Source organism: Podarcis filfolensis (assembly GCF_964270895.1).
Source record: "Podarcis filfolensis genome assembly, chromosome: 10".
Taxonomy (NCBI): domain Eukaryota; kingdom Metazoa; phylum Chordata; class Lepidosauria; order Squamata; family Lacertidae; genus Podarcis; species Podarcis filfolensis.
In genome coordinates this window covers 35,699,839-35,724,704 of record NC_139612.1, presented here as the reverse complement: position 1 = coordinate 35,724,704, position 24,866 = coordinate 35,699,839, and the positions used below count along the sequence as shown (strand labels likewise).

Here is a 24,866-nt window from a genome sequence, read left to right as displayed (position 1 = left end):
ATATAGAAACAAATGGCTGAATAGTTACCACAAAATATTTGCTAAAACTCTGCTTTTCGGCTTATTATATGTTCTCTCCATAATGTGATTTTAGGATAGAGCAGAGACTATACTATCATATACTGTAATTTCTGCACCCAGATAGACTCTGGAAAATAAATACATAACAAAACAAAATAAGGCTGAATTCCTAACTGCACCTACCTGGGAGTAAGCCCCACTGAGTTCAATAGGACTTCCTTGTGAGTAGACATGGTGAGGATAACACTATAGGTGATACTTTTGACAGTGCAAACTTATGCATATTTACTATGAAGGATAATCCATTATATTCAATGGACCTTACTATCAGGAATAAAACTCAGTGGCACTTATTATTGAGTATACATATTGTGTGTTTCGGGGTAGGGGGCGGTTTGACAGCATGATGCCTGAGTCCCTTGTAATTCTTGGGCTTTGGATCCAAAGATCCAGGGTTGAAATCTAATTGAGGATTCTACTGTTGAATTAGCCAAGCAAGAGTCCTAAGTACCACCTAAGTGTGGTGGTTAGGGAAACAAAGGAAGTGACTTTGTGCCAGGAGACAAATGGGTGGACCTTCCTTCCTCACCCAGTGAGAGGGATCATAGCCAGAGTTGAGTGTTTGTGAGCTGGGATAGAGGCAGGCTGCTGGCAGCAGCTGGGTAGTGAGAGCCATGCTTGATTTCTGATTGATTTCCAAGGCCGTGACTATGGAAGAAGCAAGACCTTTGGGGGTGTTAATGCTGTGAGCCCGTCCGTCTTAGGCTTTGCACAATGAACTATTTGCTATTAACTATTATAACAGAAATTACCAAGTTTGAACACTCTGCATTTGCATTAGGTTGCCTTTCAGAGTTTTTGCATGAGGATATATTTAAAGAATACAATAGGGAAATTCATGAATGACAAATTTAGAGAACACAATAGACAAATCCATAAATTAATCTCCTGCCCCTGGTTTATAGAATTTTAAAAGAAAAGAGGGGAATAAATCAGTGTCTTTATCTAGTATGGATTTACTGTAATACTACTAGAGTATTAATGGCACAGAAAAGTTTAAAATGTACCACACATGGCAAAAGAAAGCATCTTTTCAACCACCATGAATTATTGAAGGCTTCCACTTTAAGATGAGAGTCCACCTACACATTCTTAAATATTGGCTTAATTTATTGCTACTTAATATTCAAGAGCTCAGTGGCACAGCACATACTTTGCATGCAAAATGTTCAAAGTTCAGTTCCTTACAACTCCAGTTAGAAGGATCTCATGTAGCAAGGCTAGGAAAGTCTTCTGAAGAGCCACTGCCAGGCAGAGTAAACCAATGAATGTGCTTGGCCTCACAAGATATGGTGTGTTTCTTTGTAGTTGGCAGGTATCAGCAATATGGCTGCCCCTGTTCTGTCCAACAGCATTCCTGTCAAGATATGGCAAGTGCCCACATTCCAGAAACAGTTGAAGACAATTTTGTTCTAAAGGGCTTTTTCAACAAGATAATTGGGTCTTTACCGCTTGTCAGGATTTCAGTCTTGTTTAAAAGGTATTATTTTGTGTTTTCAACTGTGTTTAATTATTTCATGTATAAATTAACTTTAAACAGTAGTTTAGAAGGTGATTAATACATTTGTTGCAGCAATTATTATTATTATTATTATTTTATTTATACACCACCCATCTGACTGGGTTTCCCCAACCACTCTGGGCGGCTCACAACAATATATTTAAAACATCAAGCATTAAAAACTTCCCTAAACAGGGCTACCTTCAGATGTCTTCTAAAAGTCAGATAGTTATTTTATTTCCTTGACATCTGATGGGAGGGCATTCCACAGGAAGAGTGCCACTACCTCTGCAATAATAATAATAATAATAATAATAATAATAATAATAATAATAATAATAATATTTCAAGAACATATATCCTCTGTCACTTGAAAGAGTGCAATTCCAGAAATCTGTGCAGTTTCTTTAAAATATATAACTTCTCCTTTTAGTTCTAATGTGACTGTTGTTAAATTAGGGTGATATATATGTGATTACATCCTTAACAAGCCCATGTCCTGCTACTTACTAATCTCTCTGGTTGTTTGATTCAGTCAATCATGTTTTAGGCATGTTCCCCCACCCTTTGCTTTAGGTGACATATTGCCTGATGAAGAGTTCTGGAAAAGTCAAACACTTGCCACTTGGGTGGTATTTTGGTCGGTCCTAATAAAAATATTGCCAAACTGTGGATTTTGACATTTTTTTACTGTGTGTTTCCTTTTACAAGTTTTTGTTCTATCAGAGTTTAATTGTTGTTGTTTTCTTAGCTGTTCTTATTTTTATCTGCAAGCCGCCTCAACTCCCCGTCAGGAAAGAAGGTAGGTATAATTTAACAACAACAATCTGTATATTCTATTCAATTACTTTATTTATTTCATGAAATCATTTATTAGATCCCAGTTTATTTGCATTTTTAAAGCAATAAAATTTGGAGATGCCGTATTTGCAATTAAAATTTTGCATAGTACTGTATGTTTCCATAGTTTAGAAAAGTGTACCTGCTATATTGCTGTTCCTGTGTCATTCTTTTCAATAAATACCAAAATCAAATTGCTTGCTGCTTAAAATTCTTCAGTGAATGGCGTAATTATGATTTTAATGCTGTGCCGTATGAAATGTCTGATGGTTTTGTTTTTTTAAGGAGCTGTGCTTTCTTTCATTCGAAAGGCATCTTTCAAGATCTGAAAGGATGGCAGCAATTAAAAAGAAAATACTATGGGGACAAGCCTGCAGTGCATGGAGGAAAATATTGTTATTTGTTATTTACTTATAAAATTTCTGTGCCGCCCTTCATCCAAGGATCACAGGGTGGTTTACAATATTTAAAAAGAAGAATACATAACAAAATAAAACAATAACCCCACCCCCCACAGTTTTAAAGGCTATGGATTGTTTAATTAGCCAAAGGCCTGGGAGAAAAAGAATATTTTTGCCTGGCGCCTAAAGACATGTAACCAAGGTGCCAAGCGAGCCTCCCTCTTTAATATCTGTGAAGCTTTTCATAAACTACAGTCACACCATGGATCCCAAATGCCTTAGTACTCAGATGTTTTGGCTCCTGAACGTCACAAACTCAGAAGTGAGTATTCCGGTTTGCGAACGTGCTTTGGAACCCGAACGTCCGATGAGGCTTCCGCGGCTTCCGATTGGCTGCAGGAGCTTCCTGCAGCCAATCAGAAGCCGTGCTTTGGTTTCCAAATGTTTTGGAAGTCGAACGGACTTCTGGAGCGGATTCCGTTTGACTTCAAAGGTACGACTGTATATGTAAAAAGGGAGCAAGCTTTCAAGAACAGATTATTCCATCAAGCGTAGGTTTATGCTTCATTGACTAGTCAGTGTAAACCAATTACAAAAATCTTGATCAGGTTATGATGATCTCCTAGCAGCCCTTTCAATTGTTGCCATACAGTTGGTGTCCTTGTACACTCATATATTAAATGGAATGGTGATATGGTGGTTCTGGTTGCTGAATTAAGTGAATCAGGATAGCAGATGAATAAGAAATAGCAGAAAGAAAAAGAAGTTTGTTGCTAGAACAAGATTAGTTATCAACATCAGTTGATGTTATCAGATGTTGAAGCATATATGGAGCAGGATAAACCAAACCACCAGCAGCTGCCTACTGACACTGGCATAATTACATGTAAATGCAAGCAGGTCTTGGATTCCTTGACTGAATTATGAAACTATTCTTTTTTGCACCTTGCATAGTCCATAAATGAAACTACCAAAATACTTAATTGCTCCAGGAGCAGACTTGACAGCAGGGATTGGAGGACTTATTTCAGCCTGAACAGTTTCCATGAACAGCGCTCCATTGATTTTTGTGCATACTTTGTTAAAACAATTTGTAGTTTTAACTGTAGCACTGACACTGGTGGTGGCTGGAGAGGAATCTGTTACATGCAACACCTTCCACCCTCTACTTGCCATTGTGGACAAACAGTCTGGCCGCAGTTATGTATATGCTTTGGTAACCTCTAGATTAGACTGCTCAATGTGCTGTACGAAGGGCGGCCTTTGAAGGCTTCTCAGAATTGGTTCAAAATGTTGTTGCTAGGTTACTAGCTGGGAGCCACTATTTAAATAGCTATGATGGCTGCCATTCCACTTTTTGGATTCAGAGCACTCACTGCTGCCACCTTCCCTAACCTAGGCTATATCTCTGGGCTTTGGGGAGGGGGAAAGGTAAGGCAGCAATTCACAGGATCCTCCTTCTGACGAGAGGTATGCTTGCCTTGAGCCTGCTCATGGGATTCAAAGCAGACACCTCACAACTCTTCTAGATGTGAGCACTCTTACGCCTCTCTCCTTTTTATGCTTTTTCATTGGTGAGAGGAGTGCAGCTGAGCTATAGTCACACTCTGGCAGCAGATGCCAAGGCAGTGCCTTCTACGTAGATATACCGTATTTTTCCGTGTATAAGATGCCCCCATGTATAAGACGCCCCCTATTTTTTGGGACTCTAAATAGAGCCAATCGCACATCGGCAAAGCCACCAATCGTCTGCCAAAAGCAAGCACCAATCACCCACCCAATTGCCGCAGCAGCCAATAGCCAGCGGACCTTGCAGCATCCACCAATCACCAGCAAAAACGCCACAGACAATATCCGGCTCGCAGCAGCCACCAATCGCTCATCCCACTTCTCCACTGTCTGTGTATAAGACAACCCCAAGTTTTTAGCATAATATTTTAATAAAATAACCTAGTCTTATAATATGGTACTTGAGCTGCAAGTCCCATCATCCCTGACTACGCACTAGCCAACAAACCCACTGACTTATCACTATAATCAACTCTGCATCTGGATTGAGTTTGAAAATATTCACCTCCATCTACTCCACCGCTGGGGGCCGGCATGGATTTTGAGACCTCAGAGCCCCATCTGGAAAAGAAGAAACAGAACTGAGTTTCATCAGCTTGCTGACAGAGTATAAAAGTCAAAAGCCTCGGCATTCTGAAGTACACCACAGAACAATAATATATTATTATTTTCCTTGTCTATCATTTCAAGCCACATAGGTATACCCAAGAGGCAAGAAGATTAATGCTTTCATCTTCTTATTTAGTAGACTGGACTGGCTCTATTATAATCATGTTAGTAGTAATCATGTTAGGAGGAAGACAGAGTATGGATTCCACGGGTGGCTCCCACTCAATATATGATTATTTCAAAAGCAAGTTAACATTTGAAAGTGACTTGTAGCCTCTTCCCCAAACAAAAATTACCGTACCGCAGCTTCTGAGGTAATGCAGAAAACATTATTCACCTGGGGTTATTTCAAAGCAAAACACAGAGAAAATATAATTTTAGTAAGCTGGCACTGACCCAGAGGTTGAACCAAAACAAGCCACAAACATCCAGAGACAGAAGCAGAAATCAAAGTATGATTGTAATTAAAATGGGGGTTTTTATGTAGCCTTCATTCGAATGTGCTTTATGAATACCCTTTTTCTGAACAACTGCAGACCCAATTTAAAGATGGAAAGAAGAAATTGCATCCTTTGAGGTGCTGCAAGCAGAATGAAATGGTTTTGCAAGCACCAGTATTAAGACACTTGTGTAAATCTCAGAAATGAGCCCAGCTGAACAAAAGCAGACATTTAATGCACTTTATTCTTGTTTAATTCATAGAATCATAGAATTGTAGAGCTGGAATGGGCCCCATGGGTCATCTAGTCCAACTCCCTGTAATGCAGGAATCACAACTAGATCATGCATGACAGGTGACCATCCACTCTGTGCTTAAAAACCTCCAGGATATAAATATAAATATAAATATAAATATAAACAGGATATAAATTGCATCATTAAGATTGCAATCTGATACCTACTTGCCAAAGAGTAAGCCCCACTGAATTCAATGCGCCACACTTCTGATGGAGTGGTGTTGTATAGAATTGTGCTGCAAGGCTGCAATCATATGCAGTCATACCTTGGGTTACAGACGCTTTGGGTTGCGTTTTTTCAGGTTACAGACCGCTGAAACCCGAAAGTAGCAGGAACGGGTTACTTCTGGGTTTTGGCAATCACGCATGCGCAGCAGTGCCGAATCGCAACCAGCACATGCGCAGATGTGGGTTGCAAACGCTGCAGGTTGCGAATGTGCATCCCGCACGGATCACATTCGCAACCTGAGTGTCCACTGTATACACTTACCTGGCAGTGAGTCCCAATTAAAATACTGCTTATATATGCAGATATACATAGGATTGCACTGTAAATAATCTGTTGGCTATAGATGAAGAGCGTTTAACGTAGACACACTGTGGCAAAATATGCTAATCTTCTGAAATGATTTGCATATAATGTGATTTGTATAAGCAATTATTATGTCTTCTGGTTTGTTTAATTAAATAAAACTGTTTCCACCATGAAATATCCTCAAACGTCTGCATGTACTGAGATACTACAGCATCTATCGTAACTGATTAATCCATCCATTTAAACAGCGAATCTCTATAATCCATTGATAGCCCTAATATGCTGGCTGCAAAACTAACTCTTTAGTCTGGAGTTTTGATCCCATGTATAGTTAAGAGAATCAATTCGCCTACTAGAAATTTGAATCTTATGGTAGATATGGGTAGCCACTCAGCCTAAAGTACAGTGCCATACTGGAAAGGCAATGCCCAGATTTTCCCACTGTGCCTATTTCACAAAACATAAACCAAAGCTTTTATTTTTGATGATCCTCACAGCTTTCTTTTCTGTCTCCAAATTCTAGTAACACAATGAGTCACAGTAAGCTTAAATGAACAACTACAATGGAGCCAACTACCCTCTGTGTCTGATTTTAAATGACTGTTTTGTTGGAAATTTAATGAAGCTTATATTTGGGAAACTGAACCTCTGCTCTGAAATGAATGCGAAGACCTTCAGCCTGGAGTTAATAGGGGAAAAGATGATTGCTTCTCCAAGAAACAATGCAGCTGTCAGAATTGCTATTAATGTGTACATACATTTAAGACTCTCTTCATACATAGAGATTCATATGAAGAGTGTGGGCAGATGTGGAACAGGAAGAAGAATGGGACTTGTTAGTCAGTGTGAACATATTCCTTTCAATTAATCATAGCAACCCTTCAAAGCTCTTAAGGGAAATCATTAGAGTTGCACTTTCATATTCCTTCCTGCAAAAAAATTTTTTTTCAAAAAAACCTACACTACAATATGTCTTTAGAAAGTAACCATGTACTGGTTACCAAAAAGTTTTGTCTGATGTGTTCCAAAAGAAAAGCTCTTTTGAAATATTTAGCAGGTTATGTTAATCCTGTTTGATGTAGGCCAGGGTCTCAAGGCACATGGAGCCACATTCTCGCTGAAGCTAAGCAGGTCTGGGTCTGGTCAGTGCCTGGACGGATGAGTGACTAGGAACCACACGCATACTTCATTGGGTTCCATGCTACTTAAGCTGACAAATGTGCACAGAGACAAAAGTGATGCCATTGGTGGTTTCCAAAGCGCAAGGTTGAAAACGTGGGTCATCCTTAGGTTAGATCCAGTTACAAAATACTGCTGAAGACTATTGAGTGCTGCTGCTTTATCTAGGATTATTCTCCACTGGAATTATGGAATCTTAGGTAGACAATGCACATTAGCCTTCCCAAGACTAAATCTGTGCTGTACAGAAAAGCAAATGTGTGCAACAACAAAAAATCCTTTTGAGTGCCTCCAGACTATTACTACTATGTAGGAGGGAGTCTGCATCCCAGAAAATTAGTTTGCACAGTTAAAGTGGATTTGAGCGCACTGTTATCCCGTGATGGCCTTCATTGATGCCCCCCGTCAGGTACACCGGACTCTGAACTTTTATTTAAATACTTTTAAATAAGTCTCTAGCCCTCCTAGAAAGAAAATAATGAAGTAAAATAAGCAATTTCTGTGAAATGAGCCAGCATGGCTGCTCCTGCCTGTCAGGTTTTTAGCCAATAAGTGAAGTCAGAGCAGTGGTTGATAAGTGAGTTGTTGGGACACCAGACGATAGGAATATTTGGAGTCCTAAAGAGCTGCTATTTCCTCCACTTTCTTGCACTTTTCCTGCTTTTGTCTTATTTCCAGTTCTTTGAATCTCCTTAATTTGCCTTTGCAACTTTACTATGGTGGGTTCATCTTAGATCAGGTAGTCCTTAGAAGTTATTTTCTGAAAATACTACTACACAATAAGTGTGGAAGGATGTCAAACAATCCCCACCCTCCCTCCCAAAAGGCAAATGTGAAAACGCTGTGAAGAGGCTTGGACGTGTCTCCTGCTATGCAGGAGCTAAAGACCAGACAGCTCACTGTATAGTTTACTTAAAGTACAATGGTATATATCTATTATTAGAAGAAAGTCTCTTTGTGTAAGCCCAGTATTTGGTTTAAGATGGCACTAGAGAAAACTTGGAGTTTGTGTCTATAACAGCTGCATGTCAGGCAGAAATTAAAGTATGAAAATATAGTTATGGACAAAGCTTCACCACAATTGCACTGTCTAATTTTGTGTTATGCCATGCCCCCATGGCAGCCACTTTGTGATTTGCATCCATGACAAGTATGACTCCAGCTATTTTTATTTATTACAGATCATTATTGTAAAACTGAGTTTGTATTATATCATAGAATCATAGAGTTGGAAGAGACCCTGAGGATCATCTAGTCCAACCCCCTGCAATGCAGGAATCTGCAGTTGTCCCATACGGGGATCAAACCTGCAACCTTGGCATTACCAGCACCGCACTCTAAACAAGTGGGCTGATATGCAGGCTGATATTTGTTTTATTATTTATTTGGGGGCAGGGGCTTTTATATGATACAGTGTGCTGCTTAGATGTTCCATATTAAGGAGTACAGAGATATGTTAAATAAATAAAAGTAAGTAGATCATATTCTGCAATGCAGGGAAGTTACATGGTAGATGAGATAATGAGGAAAAGGTTCCCCATAGGCAGAAAATTTTAAAATCACTGCTCTGCACGATGCCCCAAATATGTCTTCGTCTTTTAAACTGAACATGGGAAATAAAGCCTTGACAGCGAGTTTGGAGCTTCCAAAAAAGGAAAACTGATGCTTTTCATGTCTATTTATTGTATAAGCTTTCTGTCGCTCTGCTTCTAGTTAGCATGCCATGTATATTTACAGAATAAAAGAGGAGGAGGCTGACTGACAAAACAATTCTATAGAGTCCAGTTAAGTTCAACATATGCCCTGAGTTGAATAAGGCTACTAAACTGGAAGAGGTTTCATAACTGTGTCTCATGATTTGAGCATATTTTTTCTGTCTGTAATGGTATGTCTACTCTGATTAATGCTATATATGTGTGTGTGTGTTTACCAAAGTATAGCTTAAACTTTTTTGTATATGAGTTCTGTCCCAGCTTCTGCCAACCTAGCAGTTCGAAAGCATGCCAGTGCAAGTAGATAAATGGGTACCACTGCAGTGGGAAGGCAAACGGCGTTTCCGTGCGTTCTGGCACTCGTCGCGGTGTTCTGTTGTACCAGAAGCAGTTTAGTCATGCTTGCCACATGACCCGGAAAGCTGTCTGTGGACAAATCCCAGCTCCCTCAGCCTAAAGCAAGATGAGCGCCGCAACCCCATAGTCACCTTTGACTGGGCTTAACCATCCAAGGGTCCTTTATCTTTTACTCCCAGGAAAATATCTGCTGGACAGCACAATAAAGATGCAGTGGAGGCAGCAAAGTATACCTTCTTTGCTAGGTAGGCTTGATGATGAGGCCTCACTGGTGTTTTATTGCATTCAAGTGGAGTTTTCCTCCACTGGCATTCGAGCTTGCTTCTTCGCCCTAAACTCTGGATTCTACTAGGGAGCCAAACAGGCTCTAAAAAATGGGAGACGGCACTCAGGAGCAATCATGTCAATGGCCCAAGCCATTTGGGTGTTCCAGAAGTCAGCCAGGGCTTTGACAGGAGCATCAGTATTATCAGCTGGAAAATTCCCCAGAGCTGTCTGGAAACCCATTGGATACATCAGCCTCTGAGGGCAGACTATCCTAATAGGTCTTCCACCTCCACAGAGTAGAAAATATGCTGAAAGCCTAAATCTCAACAGGAAGTGATCTGGTAGTGACAAGGGACTGGTGTTAATACCCCCCACTTTCTATAGTACTAGCAGTGCAACTTTGAACTTGCAGCAAGAAATTATGCTTACATAATGCAAATATGGAGACATATATGGGGATGGGGGGAAGTATATTCCCAACCTTTCACTTAAAATAGAGGAAATAAACAGAATCATGTCAATAAAAAGAATCTCAACCACTTCCCAGGAGGAAGTAAGGCAGTCAAAAAGAGATAGTGACAAAAAATGGCATCCATACATTTTTGAAATGGAAGGAACTGAAACCATTTAATCCACAAAGCGTGGTAGTTCAGAATATCCATAAAGCTTTCTTTATAACGTACTCAGTTTCTCCTCCTTGAAATGTAGAACTGAAAATGTTTACAGCATTATCTTGACCCTTCTATTCTCCTAACAATGCAGACAATAAACTATAGTTTGGTTAGACTGTATGCAGACCGCAGTTTCCTGTAGTGCTGAGCAGGAAACAGTGAAAAGGTACAAAGTAATGTTGCTAAAGAGATACCAACTAGAAGGGTTTTGGGTTGTAGTCACTTATGTGGACCATGTGTCTGCATGGGGATTCCTTGTGGGTCTTGGATGAACCAATTTAGGGCACCCAATACCTGCCTTAGAAGGTGGGAAAGGAAAACCATGAAAAGAGACAGTTGCGCACAATAAATGCCTAGCTTCCTGGAAACTTCAAGCAGGAAATAGTGTGCTGTGTGTGAGAAGGAGATACTTTGTGTGTATGTGAATCTCTGGCTAACCAGTTACAACCAAAATAACTATAGTTTATTAGAAGGCGGCTCTGGGGGCATCCACCCTCCCACCATGGGTTTGAAGGGTCTTCAAAGCCCCAGGGGTTCTCGTGCCTTCAGAAAACACCCGGTGAGTTCTTCACTCAGATGAGTTTATAACCTTTTCATCCTCAGAGCCTGTCAGCAACTGGGAACTTCTGTACCCTGGGGTCACCCAGGACCCACCCATGCTCAGCTGCAACTAGCTACACCAACCATTCCAGTTACCTCCTCCTGAGGAGCCTGATTCTTCTGTGCCTTGAGGCATGCACTTAATTGGCACTAGCTGCCTCTTTCTGCACCTCCTGACACTGGAATTCCCCTCTCTAATTTTGCAGGTGAGACAACTGCTGCAGGTAATTCAGCAACCCTGTCCACAGGTCCCTTCTAGTCCTCTGCTGCAGATGGGCAAATCATAGCTTCTCCTGCTCTGCTGGAGATATCTAAGGTAACTCTGAGTCAAGAGGCCCCCTTGGGCCTTCAAAGTTCAGTGTCTTCATCTTCTCTGATGGAAGCATGACACCAAGTGGATTTTGGCCCATTCTGAGAAGCTTATGCCTACATACATTCATGAGCCTTCAAGGTGTCATAAGACTCAAATCATTCCTTCAAGCATATGGATCTCACTGGTGTGTTTCCACATGAGTTTACCTCAGGACTGCTAATTCCCCACAGCTTAATAGTCTGATCTGTCTGGCATATGAGAAAGGCCCCTCACAGCCTGCTGATCAACACCTATTGTCCACTTCTGTATGTAAGTCGCCCTACTAACTTATAGAAGCTTCCACTGTGAAAAGGGATATTGAAATGGCATGCTAAATAGTCACTGGAGATAGATTGCTCAAAGCATTGTATACATATGAATAGGCATCTCTGCTTGTAGGATGGGATATTTGCGGGGGAGGGAATTAGACCTACTGATGACATTTTAAGACGAATAACAAAAAGAATAAGGAGGTGTGAAGAACAATAAGAGATGGGATAATTGGTGTAATTTTGTCCACAACCAACCAAGCAGATTGTTCTGCCAGTCACTTAAGAAGAGCAGCAATCAGCTTAGATGCAGCCATGATTACAGGCAATGGAAAAGCCATTTATTTGAATGGAGTATTTTAAATACATACATACATACATACATACATACATACATACATACATACTGTTATCTGAATAACTAAACTTATTCTGTAGTTAAGATACAGACTGCGGATGCTATGGCTAAAGAGCAGTTTCACTTTAATGTATCATTATCATTCCATTTCTTTTTATTTCTCATTGTAAGCTGACCTGGCTTTTTTTTTTTTTATTATTATTATTATTATTATTATTATTATTATTATTATTATTTAAATGATATTTATTCAAAATTTCATGAATACATAAGTATGAAAAAACAACAAAAAACAGAAAAATACAGCAAAAAATAAGATAAAAAGAAAAACCAAAAAAGAAGAAAAATACAAATCTCAAATTACATCTTTTCATTTGCTTATTTCTTGAACCTCCTCACACCTCCCTTTTTGTATTCTAATTTAATTCATTATTCCAGCAAATTCTTCCCATATTTCTCAATTTTAATTTAAATAATTTATCTTAACAATCTATCTTATTTATTAATTCAACATATCTTTTCCATCTTTTAATATATTCTGTTATTCAATTTACCTTAATTTCTTTAACCTTATCTTGTCTTAAAAACCTTAAAATTTCAAAATTTAAACCATATTCATACATAACTCCTTAAATCTTTTTTACTAAAGCCAATTTAGTTCCTTGCCAGCATGTTCCCTGATATTTCATTAATGTTGCACTAATTCCAAAAATAAAAAGAAATTTTTCTTGATATCTCTAATTTTTATCCAACGTCCCTTCTTCCTGGTCTCGGGTTATGTCAGTCCTTTCTAACCATTACATCCAGTCCATCAATCTGGTGATCTTATGTCCGAGGCCCTTAAGTCTCTTCTAGGCCCCTTCTGCAGATTTTCTTGTTCTTGTTAGTGCTTACGCACTTCTTTGTCTTTTGTTGGTTTCTTTCATAATTTCTCCCCTTTCTCCTTGGGGAGTGGGTCTCCAGAGGATTCCATCCGGTAATAATTTCCATTTTCCTTCATCAGACTAGCCCATTCCCCACAGTCCCACTCCCCATCATCATCTTTGTAATCCAAAAAATAATTATCCAAAAAATAATTATCAAAAAAAAATAAAATATCCACCTGTTTCATAGTCCCACTAGAGTTAAGAGCTTCCTTGACTCCAAAAACTTCCAGACACTCTACAAGTTCAATCTTCCAGTGCAGTGGCTTTTGCTTCTTCAGGACTTTGGATCTCTCCATTTGTGTTGTTTGAGATGTAATCGCAGCCTCTTCCTTCCTCATCTGCCCTTGGACTTGCCCTGTCAAACCAGATTCCTGAATTGGTCGCTGTATAGCTTCTTTATCCTTATTTCCTGTTAAATCATATTCACTGGCTACAGCATTCATCAGGTCCAACTTTTCATTCATCAAGTTCATTTTCTCATGCAGCTGCTCCAGCAAAGCATTTGTCATGCCAAGGGCAGACACCAAACCTTCCTTCCAACACATTTCTGTCAAGGTCAAACGGCTGGTCCCATGATCCCAATCTCACAGCTGTAAGGTCTCCAAGTAAGCTACAACAACAAACTGACAGGCTCCCTCTAGGGGACACAATTTCTATTTGTATCCATTTTTAAAATGTATCCAACAAAGGAGATTACTTTCGGTTTTCAAATACTTTGTTTCTTTAAAATGCAGAAATGCAGAAAGTAGCATTGAAGTTAATTTGTTTCTCTTTTTTTAACTATCTGTCAGAATGCTCCACTTTCAATCAATAGACGTCTCAAACAATTTCTGTCCAGACACCCCGTCCCCAGGTTTGGGACGATGGAAACTTAAGTTCCTTTACTCTCCTCCTGCAGGGTTAAACAGTCAAATCCCCCCCCCCCTTTTCTCCTGCTTCCAAGGGGGTTTTTATTGGTTGTGGATGCAGGAAATTTCCAACTTTAAAACAGTTTTCCAGGCTATTAGATTGCAAGGTCTTTGCTTCAGTCTATATACAAAAAGCGGAAGGCGGACTTCCTGTTTAAACCTTCCCGCTTCGTTGCCTAATTCACAAATTTTGCAGATTTCTTAATCCAATTTTCCGTTTTTACTCACGGGTACTTGATTTAGAGTCCAATTGTCATCAGGAAAAAGTCAGCGCTCTCCGGCGATGGCTGTGCGGCTTCCCTCCGTGGAAATAGCAATCGATTCGCAGCACCGCGCTGCTCACCCCATTTCACTCTGGAGCCCCGAAAAGGGGTTTCCTCGCGAGTAGGGGAGGCGCTCTTGGTGCTCTGCCGAACCCCACATTCCCAGGCTTCTCCCCCTGGGATTTCTAGCGGGTCCCCGCCTTCGCCGCGACGGGAAGACCCAATTTCCACAGAGCCCGTTCCTCCGGTCGGAGGAACTCCGCCATTCGTCGTTGGCGCTAACCCGGAAGTCCTGTCCTGGCTTTATTATAGGGCAATCTATAACAACAGAAAGTAAACGATTGAATGAATAAATGAACACAGGAGGAATAATTTAATGATAAATTTCTATGGATTGATTGATTGCATTGCATTTATATACCACCTCCCCCAAGGAGCTTGAAGTAATGTAGATGGTTCTCCCCACCCCATTTTATCCTCACAACAACCTGTGAGGTAACTTAGGCTGAGAGACAGTGATTGGTCCAAGGTCACCCAGTGAGCTTCATGGCTGAGTGGGGATTTGAACTCTGGTCTCTCAGGTCATAGTGCAACACACTAACCATTACACCACACTGGTTCTCTTACACCACACTGCAGTGGGTTATGAAGTTACTATATGACTGGGCCAAAATAAGAAGCAACGAGGAAGAAAATATTTCCAAGTTTTCAAGACCTCCATATTGAGAAGCTGAAGTAAGCTTCCTTGCAAAACGCAATAGTGATGGAGTGGATGCAGCCTTGAACAAGGACTAGGGGGCTAGAAATGTCTGGTTGAAACTTACCTTACTGGAAGACAAGATTTGTTGGAAATGTCTTGTTGAAAGTTGCACTACAGATAACTTTCAGTTGTCAGTTAATGAGTAGTGGGTATGGAGTTGAAGGAACAGCTGGAACGCTGCCTGTTAATTGGACTTGTGACAGCACTGTCACAGTGACCGATGAGACAGGTAAATAGTCTGGCTGTTGAATGACTATTTTTGAAATCTGAACAAGTCTTTTATTGCAGCTTGACACCACTGCCAAACCTGATCTCCAAAAGCGCTTTTCCAATTATCCCTTGACAATGTCAACTAGATGGAAATGGTTGAGCAAAACTTCTGGAGAGAAGTTTGGGACGACTTGCAGCACAAACCTATGGGCATTAATTGGAAATAATTTCAACTTTGTTCAGTGGGGCTTACTTCTCTCTGTGTGTGTCCATAGATGTGTTAAATCTGTAATAATTTGGAATAAATTCCTCCTCTGGATTCCTAGGCAATGCACATTAATTTTAACACCACTCTTGAGATATGTAGTTATGGAGTGGACGTACGTCAAAAGCTTTTGAAGCCATTGTTTTATGAGAAGCAGGGGAGCTTTCACAGACTCAAATGTTATAAGAAAACTTCTTTAAAAGAATCATACTGCTGGCCTAAATTCATTTTGGTCCAGTAGAATCAAAAAGGCTGTTTGCTACAAATAAAACTCTCACACCATCTGCTCTTTGTAGTTATATATTTCTAATCTGTTCTTGGTCCAATCCACAAAGCCACATTCATATGTTTAAAAGAAGCCTTTTCTCTAAGATAGTCACAAACAATTTTCAGTTTTGAAAACAATGTCACTAAAATAATCTCTCCCAGGTTTTAGAACAAAACCTTTAACTGTAATAATCTTTTTTTTTTTTTGAGATTCTATATACATTACACTGATCACCAATTAATTCCCTTTAGTAACAGCTGCAAACTGCTCTGCAATGATAGCAAATATATTTATATCACTAGTTTGAGACCAGTTGAATCTTAATTCGCATGAGTCCCCCAGATGTCACCATAATATCATTTCCATTGGCTTTTTAGACATTGTTTTTAGATTGTTTTGAAACCTTCGGGTGGGGGGGGGGGAGAGAAAATAAATGCTTCCTCTTGCCTTTGATGCTTCATAGCATATTCAAGATAGCTTCTGTGACAGGAGGAAATCCCATAAACATATGAAGTTACCTTGTACCAAGTCAGACTACTGATTGATCCACCTTACTGGGGTCCAAAGCAACAGAGCATCTGCTTTGCATGCAGACGTTCCTACGTTCTGTCTCTAGCACCTCCAGGTGGGGCTGGAAGAGAGATCCCTGTCTGAAACCCTGGAAAGCTGCTGTCAGTCAGGGTAGCCAGTACTGAGCTAGATGGTATGTTCCTATGTTTGCTGTGATTTGTAACAGGTCTCCAGGGTATCAGGTTCAGGTCTTTCTCAGTTCTTCTTCCCAGCATTTATTTAGGTGGAGGTACAAGGGACTAAACCTGGGAACTGTATGTGTATGTGTAAAGTACTATCACTAATATATAGCTTCTCTCATATGGAGAGGGATTGGATTATTAAACAGGAATTCTAACAAGTGTGAATTCAGAAAGCTATTGGATCTCAGTTTGTAAATTCAATGAATTCTGAATTCTTTAGATACCGTATTTCCTTCTGCTAGATGATGCTCAATCTGATGGCATGCAAAGGGCTCACATGGGCCAAGGAATATATTATTATTATTATTATTATTATTATTATTATTATTATTATTATTATTACACATTGGAAGAACAAACCTTTACATTACAAAGGGGGGATTTAATTTTGTTTCAGTTAGTTTCTTTAGATGCTATATTGTATCAGAATATTTTATTCAACTTCCTCTGTTACAATATTTATTTAAAAAATCAGTTTGGGAGTTTGACAGTCTTTCCTTTTTCAAATTACTTCTCTTGTAGCATTGAATTCTCTCAACATGAAGCTAAGTAGCACTATATGACACTAAGCAACATTCTAGCAAGAACTCAAACTGCTGAAATCAAAATGCAACTGTTTGTAGAGGATCTCTTGCGTATTAAGAGGAAAACTTGAAAACAGGAGTTTTCAGGTAAAGTGGGGAACTTTACAAATTAATGCAATATCAGTGCAGGAGTCAAATAAATGTTGTTTCCATGGTTTATAGGGAGGGAATGTCTTCTCTATAGCCCTGTTCTGGAAAACCTGTGGGTGGAAAATTTGGAAAAGCGGCTCACAAGAAAAGATTCCAGATGACTGATATTTCATCTTGAAGCTGCCTGGAGGATGGAACAAGCTTCTCCTGCTCCAGCAGCTAGCACTCGAACCAATGGATTCAAGTTACACAAAAGGAGATTCCAAGTAAACAACAGGAAGAACTTTCTGACAGTAAGAGCTGTTCAACAGTAGAACAGACTCCCAAGAGAAGTGGTGGACTCTCCTTCCTTGGAGGTTTTCAAGCAGAGAGTGGATGGCCACCTGTCATGTATGATCTAGTTGAGATTCCTGCATTGCAGGGGATTGGTCTAGAGGACCCTGGGGTCTCTTCCAACTCTACAATTCTATGATTCTATCTCCCTGTGTAAACTTCCAATCTATATTGCATCTTCCTCTACCTGGTTTGGGTAAAATAATAATATTAAAACCTTGGAGAAAATATTCTCACATTTTAGGACTCCATGTAGTTTTACCCTTAGTAGAGAGCTTCTACTAACACCAGCATAACCTAGCCATGCTCTTATTCTCCTCCAACAGCAAAGAGTGCAAAAACAGAAAACTACAGGAACGCCAACATCGTACCTGACAACTAGGTTGCCATGCACCTATCGTGATGATGTGACAACAGAAACATCATAATAATGGCACTGAACCCAATCCATGTATCCTCTCATATGTGCTGCAGAAGCAAATGCAGACATGTAGTTTGACCCTCAACCCTCAATTTCCTAAATTATTTTGACCTTTAAAAGCAGCAGTAGAGACAGACATAGTAGGAGCTAGATGCCGGCGTATTTGATTATAACTGACATGATGAGTATCAGTGAGATCATCTTCCCTGTCACCAGCAGGAAAGATTCAACTATTTACCACTAAGAGTGTGTTTTGAACACTTCTTTCACCCAGAACTGTTTACATCCACTGGGGCAGGGCGGAAGCCTTTGATTGTAAAACCATCAGCAGTACTGCAGTCATTAGAATTTTTATTTTCCAGCATGAAACAGAATGTGGGTCAGCTTGAAGGCAAATATGACAACTTCTACTGTGAACTTCCAGTTAATCAGAGCGGTGCCGTTTTGAGAGCCTTAAGCAGATGGTTTTCACAGAGTGCTATTACAGTAATGGCAACAGAACCGATGTGTGCTCCAGTTCAAAAATAAGCAACATGGCAAAGTAACTATAGAAACTGTATCTAAAACTTGATCCTGACTTGTTTTGACTAAATCATAGCTTAAACAAACCACAGTCTCCAAAGTCTGGAGTTGTGGTTTGTTTACAAGTGGAAGCAGATACATTTGAACTTTCTGTGGCCATCAACAGCAGTCCTCAATGTGGCTACAATTAAGATTTATTTTTTTTCCTGATAGAATTAAAGAAGTGTTCTTGTACAGCCCCACTGGTAGGTCCTGTGCACCCTATCCATATGCTAAAAAGCCCACTTGGGTGGCTGAAGAATCAGATCATTTTAGCCCAGTTTGTGTTTTTGTTCTGTTGGCAGGTAAGTCAGATTTGGCTGGCTGTGCCCCACTGGGCAAACACAGGATCTCACTTTAGCTTCTGGGGTGCATGTCACTGACAAAATTGCACCTATCAAAGCAGATTTATAGGACTGGACTATAAATAATCTGTAGTCTATGTTTCTATAGAAAAGAGCTTATTTGGATGTATTTGTCCACATATGGCACAATACAAAAAAAGCATGCTTCCATCCCATTGAGACCCATTAGTTTCCAAGAAATGCAATGTGGCTCCTTTAACTTAGTCTGCATGGTGACCATTTGACTTTAAAGCTGGTAATACATGGAAACTGTACAGATAAATATCTACCTTCTTAGAACATCCTCAGTGTTCATAGCAATTGCATGAGCTGTATTAAGATGGTGACTTTTACAATAATAACTAAACAGCTGTACATGCCCCCAGAAGATGACAATCACTGATGGCAGGTATTAAGAGGCTATTGAAATACACAGTCTCTTCAAAGGGAAGTACTTCTTCACACAACACATAGTTGGAATTTGCTCCCACAAGGTATGATGATGGGCATCAGCTTAGACAACTCCATGGAGGTTAAGGCTATCGGTGACTGTTGGGTTCATCCATACTTCTGCTTGTGTTGTGCCTGGAAAGCATAGGTCCAAGCGGTCTCCCCCTTGCCCTTGTTCCTTTCCAATGGAAAACCTGCTATTTAGCGATAGATCAGAACAAATGTCAATCCAAGGAAAACCTAAATTGCTGTTTGTTTTGATTGCATGCTAAAGAGTGGGAAAGCAGTGGGACAAGAGGAAGCACGAATAAACCCTTAGACATGATGTTATGTCGTACCTCCAGCATCAGAAGCAATTATAGTGGAAGAGTGCCGCTGCCCTGCTTGTGAGCTTCCCAAAGGTATCTGGCAGGCCACTGTGAGAAACAAGATGCTGGACTAAACAGGCCTTTGAGCTGACCCAACTGGGCTTTCTAGTGTTCCAATGTATCCCTCACATTGTTCCAAACAGTTGTTTTCATACTGGGCCCAAACAGTAGAATGGTATGGAACGTATTAGGCAAATCTGAAGGGAAAAAATGACTTTCCATTACGTAAGTGTCCAGTGTTTCGGGCCATCCATGATTCTTCTGCTGAAGTGAATTTCTCCCAGGCAGGATTGTAGTTCTGGAAAAGGAAGCACCTGAGCATTAACTTCTCTTACCGAAAATTCATTGGTTACAAGTGGTGCCCAAGTGAAGCAGTTCTTCTGTTCTGAGGCACCTAGGAGGAAACTTTCCAATTATTTTCTTATAAGGGTCAGTGGAAGATAATAGGAATTATATATTTAGGCAGCACCAGAGAGTAGCCAGCCTCCAAAAAAGATGTCTCTGGGAGTTTGTTGTCATTACTAATGCAGAATCCTATCAGGAGAGGATCACTCAGTGAGGCCCTTTCTATCTGTGTACCATTAACTCTGACTTCACAGACACATATCAATGTGTGCTTTTTCTGTGTGTAAACATCTGACTCCATATCACTTTGTAAACAGAGAAATCTGCAGCTGATGAATTAGGCTCTTGTCTGTGAAGCCTCATGCCACATGTGTTAGTCTTTAAGACATCGTAACAGACAGCAATGGTAGTGCAGCTGTTCTGCTAGAATTTAACACTACATCTGATTCTCACAGTATGTATGTCCACAGAGGGACTGCACATCTTTCTTTGCTGTGCTATGCATGTGGGCTGTGTACAAATGTATCTACCTATATTCAATGTGTGTATGTGCAAAAGTGTGCCTGAGATGTGTGTGATTTCTCCACCCACCCACACCTGGTTCTCCATCTCTTCCTTTTCAGCTTATGCCATAATAAAACGCCTTCATGTTTAAGTTGCCACAAGGCTCCCTGTTGGTTTTCCTCAAAGCTGCCAACACATCATGGCTTGTGTGCAGGTATGTATATATGAAGATCTGATCCAATGGGATTTGTAATACTCATGTAGTCACATCTGGAGGAGAGAGCTTTCCTCCTAAGTGTTGCTTTGTAGATTCACTTGGGTCCTCTTGGGGCTATTTCTGCTCTGTATAAGCATAACTGGTTATGCTGCTTTGCAGTGTTCATTACTGCTCTCTGCATGTGGCATTTTCCGCAGTCTGCATGATGTGAGTTACTTGATCCGTTGGTGCTGAAGTGTCACAGGTGGATTTGTTGGCAAGGACAACCACCTGGGATTCTTTGATCCACATGGTTTTGCTTCCTTCCAAGTTGTTTCTAGTCGGCATGACATATGGTCTAGTATCCACCTACAGGGAGTATCTAATTTTCCTTCTTCCTTCCTCCACAGCTTGTGTGGCCCACTTTCTTGGTTCATCTCAGGTTATCCGTGCTGTGCCTTGTTTGCTCCTGCATGAGGGACACTGTGGTATCTGACATTATGTGTTATTCAGAGGGGCAGTGGTACAGCTAGGGCTGAGTCTTAGGATAAAATGCAGACTTGGCATCCTGTGTCTCCTGGGACTGATGCTGATTGCATCCTTTCCAAACTTTTTTTTTTAAAAAAAAATTGTATTGTCTGGGGTTGTAGGTGCTCATTTTATGATTTTTACTTCATCCTTTTCTACAGCAACCCAGCACTTATTCGCAAGTCAGGAGCAAACCTCCACTTTACTATGATTGAAGTGGGTTTAAAGTGAAAAACTGTGCATAGAGTCTTTCTTTCAAAACGGGGTTGGCAAATTTGTTTGGTTTGTTTGTTACACACTATCCTATCAGGTCCAGAAATGTAGAAACAGTCCTAAAACATGGGATTTTTATTTTTATTTTTTGGAGCGGGGAGCAGGAGGGAAGAAGCGCCAGTTCTGCTACTCCCAACTGAAGTCACACACAGGTCGTCTGAACGGTGCCACCCCTAGGACGAGGGTCCAGAATCTTAAAGCCACCACCTCACGACCTGGAAGGGGAGGTGGGAATGGCAGAAGCGGGCTGTGCGCGTCCAGGCTCCTTCCAGCTCCCGTGAGTCTTTGCACGTCTCCCCTCAAACTCCGCTCACGCCCTCGCTGTTGCCCAGGGATGCGGCTGGCCTCGGCGTGACCCCTGCCTGCCGCTCTTCCCCTTTTCCCGCCCGCCTGACAACTGCCCCGTCCGCTCGGCGGCGTCTCCTAGCCCGTCCCTCGCGCCACCCTCCCGGCCACGCGCGTCTCCCCTTCGCCCCCGCCCCCTCCTCCTCCTCGCGTAGCCCCACCCTCGCCGCTCCCAGCCACCCTCTCCAGCCTCACACTGGAGCCGAGCGTCATTTCAGCCTCGGCGGCGCTGCAGACATGGCGACGACGCTGACAGCCGTCCAGCCGCTCACTTTGGACCGAGGTAAGCGCGCCACTGCCGCCGCCTCAGGTCCGCCCCGCCTTGCTCGCTGAGGGGGGCGGCCTCCGAGGATGCCTTGTCCGTCCGGGACCGTTGGAGCCCCATTGCTGCTGCTGCCGCTGCTGTTTCCACGAAAGGGTCCTGGGAACCGAGCCATCCTTGAGAGGCTGCCTCGCTTTTGGCCGAAGGAGCCGAGAGCAGTTGGGCAAGTGCGCCAAGGAGGGAGCCGTGACCTACCGGCGGTGACCTCTCTCTTGAACCCTGTGCCGGCGTCAAGCGCCCGGCTTTTGCCGGACGGGAAAGGGCAGCCGCGAGGCTGGGAGAAGGGCGCCGGCAGCCGAGCTGCTGGGATCAGCTGTGGCTTCCGAGGAGCGCGGAGGGAGTCTCGAGGCAGCGAGCGAATGGGGCTCGGGGTGGGAGGGTGAAAAAGAGGGAAACTTTGTGTGAGCTTCTGCGCCAGTTTGGGAAGACTGGGGAGCCGGATTGCCCCAGGTCATCAGGATCCCGTTGCCTGAAGATCAGGGACTCGCGGGTGTACCTACCTGCACCAAAATGGCAGGTTTCTTAGGAAGAGCCCTGTCGCCAGAAAGAAATGCAAAAGCCCACAGTCCAGAAAAGCAATCGGTGTGGAGGAGATTCGCAACTCCACACGTAAGCATGCATTGGAAATGCATTGGGAGGGGGAAGCTACTCATTTGTCACAGTTTGGCCGCACAAGGATTACTAATGTGGTTTGGAGTAATCAGTCTTCATTGCTGTTTACTTATTTCGCTGCATAGCATGGCCGGGAGCTGATTTCTCCTTGCAGTGTACTGATGTATCCACAGCAGTGGTAGAGGAACTGTGGATTACTTTTCGGTGGCTCTTTTCGCCCATCGTCACGTCCTCCATCAAGCATCTGCTAGAAAAATAAGCTCTCGCAGGGTGAGAAAAGGCTTGCACGTGTACAGAACCAGAATCAAAGCTGATTTGAAAGCTCTTGTGCTTCTGATCGCAGTCTGTATTGTATTGCATTGCGCTGCTATGGTGAAGCTTATGGTGCCAATTGGCTGAGCTGGTGTGATGCCATGGAATAGCTAAACCCGTTCCCAAACTGTCAGAATGTCTGCAGTCTGGTTCCTGTGAGAAAAGAGAAAGCTGGCAGTTTGGCTGAAATTAAACCTTAATAGAGACTTTAGGAAAGGAAGAGCATGCCAAAAAGCAGGGGGCAGGAATCTGAAGCCCGCCTGATGTTGCTGTGCTACAACTCCCTTCAATCCCTGATGATCACTTTAGCTGGGGAAGATAGGAGTTGAATTCCAGTAATACCTGGAGGGCCACAGGTTCCCCAACCCTGTACCGAGAAATGGAAAACTCGCTTGCAGAAGACCCCCAAGATATGGAAACTGAGGAGCGGAGAGCCCAGAGTCAAGGAAAGGGCAGGTAGAGGAGACAGCCCTGGGGTGGGGGGAAGTATTGGGGACTAGAAACTATTTGGGACTGGAGACTATTGTGGAGATAGGGCTGCCAGATCTATAGCCTTAGAGAGACTATACCTTTCAGAATTTCATATAAGGGGGAATTTGTTACCTTGGTTTAATTTAGTTAAACTAGCCACTTCATTCCTTCCCTGTAGGCTTCTAATTTGATACTACTGCTGTTTGTAGTGGGAGCATGGTATATCACTAAAGACAGCTAATTGTCTGCTTGTTAGTCAAATTTCTCCCCCACCTTTCCTTCAAAGAAGAATATTATTATTCTTCATTGTATTGAGAATAACCCTGTAAGGTAGGCTAAACTGAGAGATAGTGACTGGCCCAAGCTCACTCACTGAGCTTAATGACTGAGTGGGGATTTAAATATCCTTCCAGTCTAATAACCACTATATCACACTTTTCCCATTTAGTATCTGTTACATTATCACTGTCATCCTTAATGCTGCAACTGAGGAATACTGTTGCACTCTTCACTGCTATAATTAAGTTACAAGGCAGAATTACTGAAGTTGTATTTATTTTTAAAACTTAACAAAATAAATGAAGTTTTGTATTGCAAACCTACTGTTACACTGGGGATAAAAAATGGTTAAATGATAAAATCTTTTAAATACTTTAAAAGATTGGCATAGTTCCTAATAGGCATTTGGCCTATTGTGCTTACTTGAAATATAGGCGTATTGTGCTTACCTGAAACAGGTAAGAATAATAATTTGCTTTCTTATTTGCTGTTTAACAGTACTTATTTGTGCATTCTACTGAATTAAATCAAATAAATTCCATCCACATGGTTTCAGAGTCTTTAAAGCATTTCATTTTTTTTAATCTTGATCTGTATGGATTAAGCTTCCTAAAGAATTTTAAAGTCTTGTACTTGATTTGGGAATGATTAAAGCCAGTGTCTTCATTATAATTGTATGCTCTGTAGAGGATTACAACAGGCTCTTAAAAACAAGGCAGAGAGGTTCCTGCTGTACATTCAATGTAAAAAAGATATGTTCAGTCTCCATTTAAAATTTAGACAGTCTCTACTTTGTTGGATTCTGATGAAGAGCAGAGGAATTTATAATATGATGCCCACAATTACATTGCTTAAAATTGATTTCTGAAATGTGTGGTTTATGGCACACAAATCAAACAAAGGAAAGCTTAGATAAAGTGTTAGATAAAGAAAAGGGAGAGCATTGGTTAGGAGGAAGAATGTGTGTTTTCTTCTTTTTAGAAGCTCAGTGTGTAATCTGCAGCTCCACCTCTGTGGTGACCACATTAAGCAGGATAAATATTTCCTGGCAAAAGGCTGAACAGATGGCAATCCATTAGGAAGCACAGCTTTTCAAAGGAAAGTATCACACAACCATGACCCTTATTTATTTTTAAAG

The 24,866-nt window shown here is 41.3% G+C and overlaps 1 protein-coding gene and 1 long non-coding RNA gene across 3 annotated transcripts in view; one reads left to right on the top strand and one right to left on the bottom strand.

The window, feature by feature from the left end:
* Window positions 1-409: 409 nt before the first annotated feature.
* LOC310743267 lies at window positions 410-21,764 on the bottom strand. The gene is made up of 3 exons (XR_014538918.1): window positions 21,525-21,764; window positions 4,898-4,953; window positions 410-729 (listed from the first exon to the last, which is right to left on the bottom strand). It is a non-coding gene; the product is annotated as an uncharacterized lncRNA (long non-coding RNA).
* Window positions 21,765-21,902: 138 nt separating this feature from the next.
* The window catches only part of LIN7A (lin-7 homolog A, crumbs cell polarity complex component), a 36,438-nt gene continuing 33,474 nt past the window's right edge, over window positions 21,903-24,866 (top strand). The window contains exon 1 of one of the 2 annotated variants that reach the window (XM_083573375.1): window positions 21,903-22,015. In XM_083573375.1, coding sequence (XP_083429501.1) covers window positions 21,970-22,015 — 46 coding nt within the window. In that variant the 5' untranslated portion in view covers window positions 21,903-21,969. The remainder of the gene's footprint in view (window positions 22,016-24,866) is intronic. The other variant, XM_083573376.1, reaches the window with a different exon arrangement.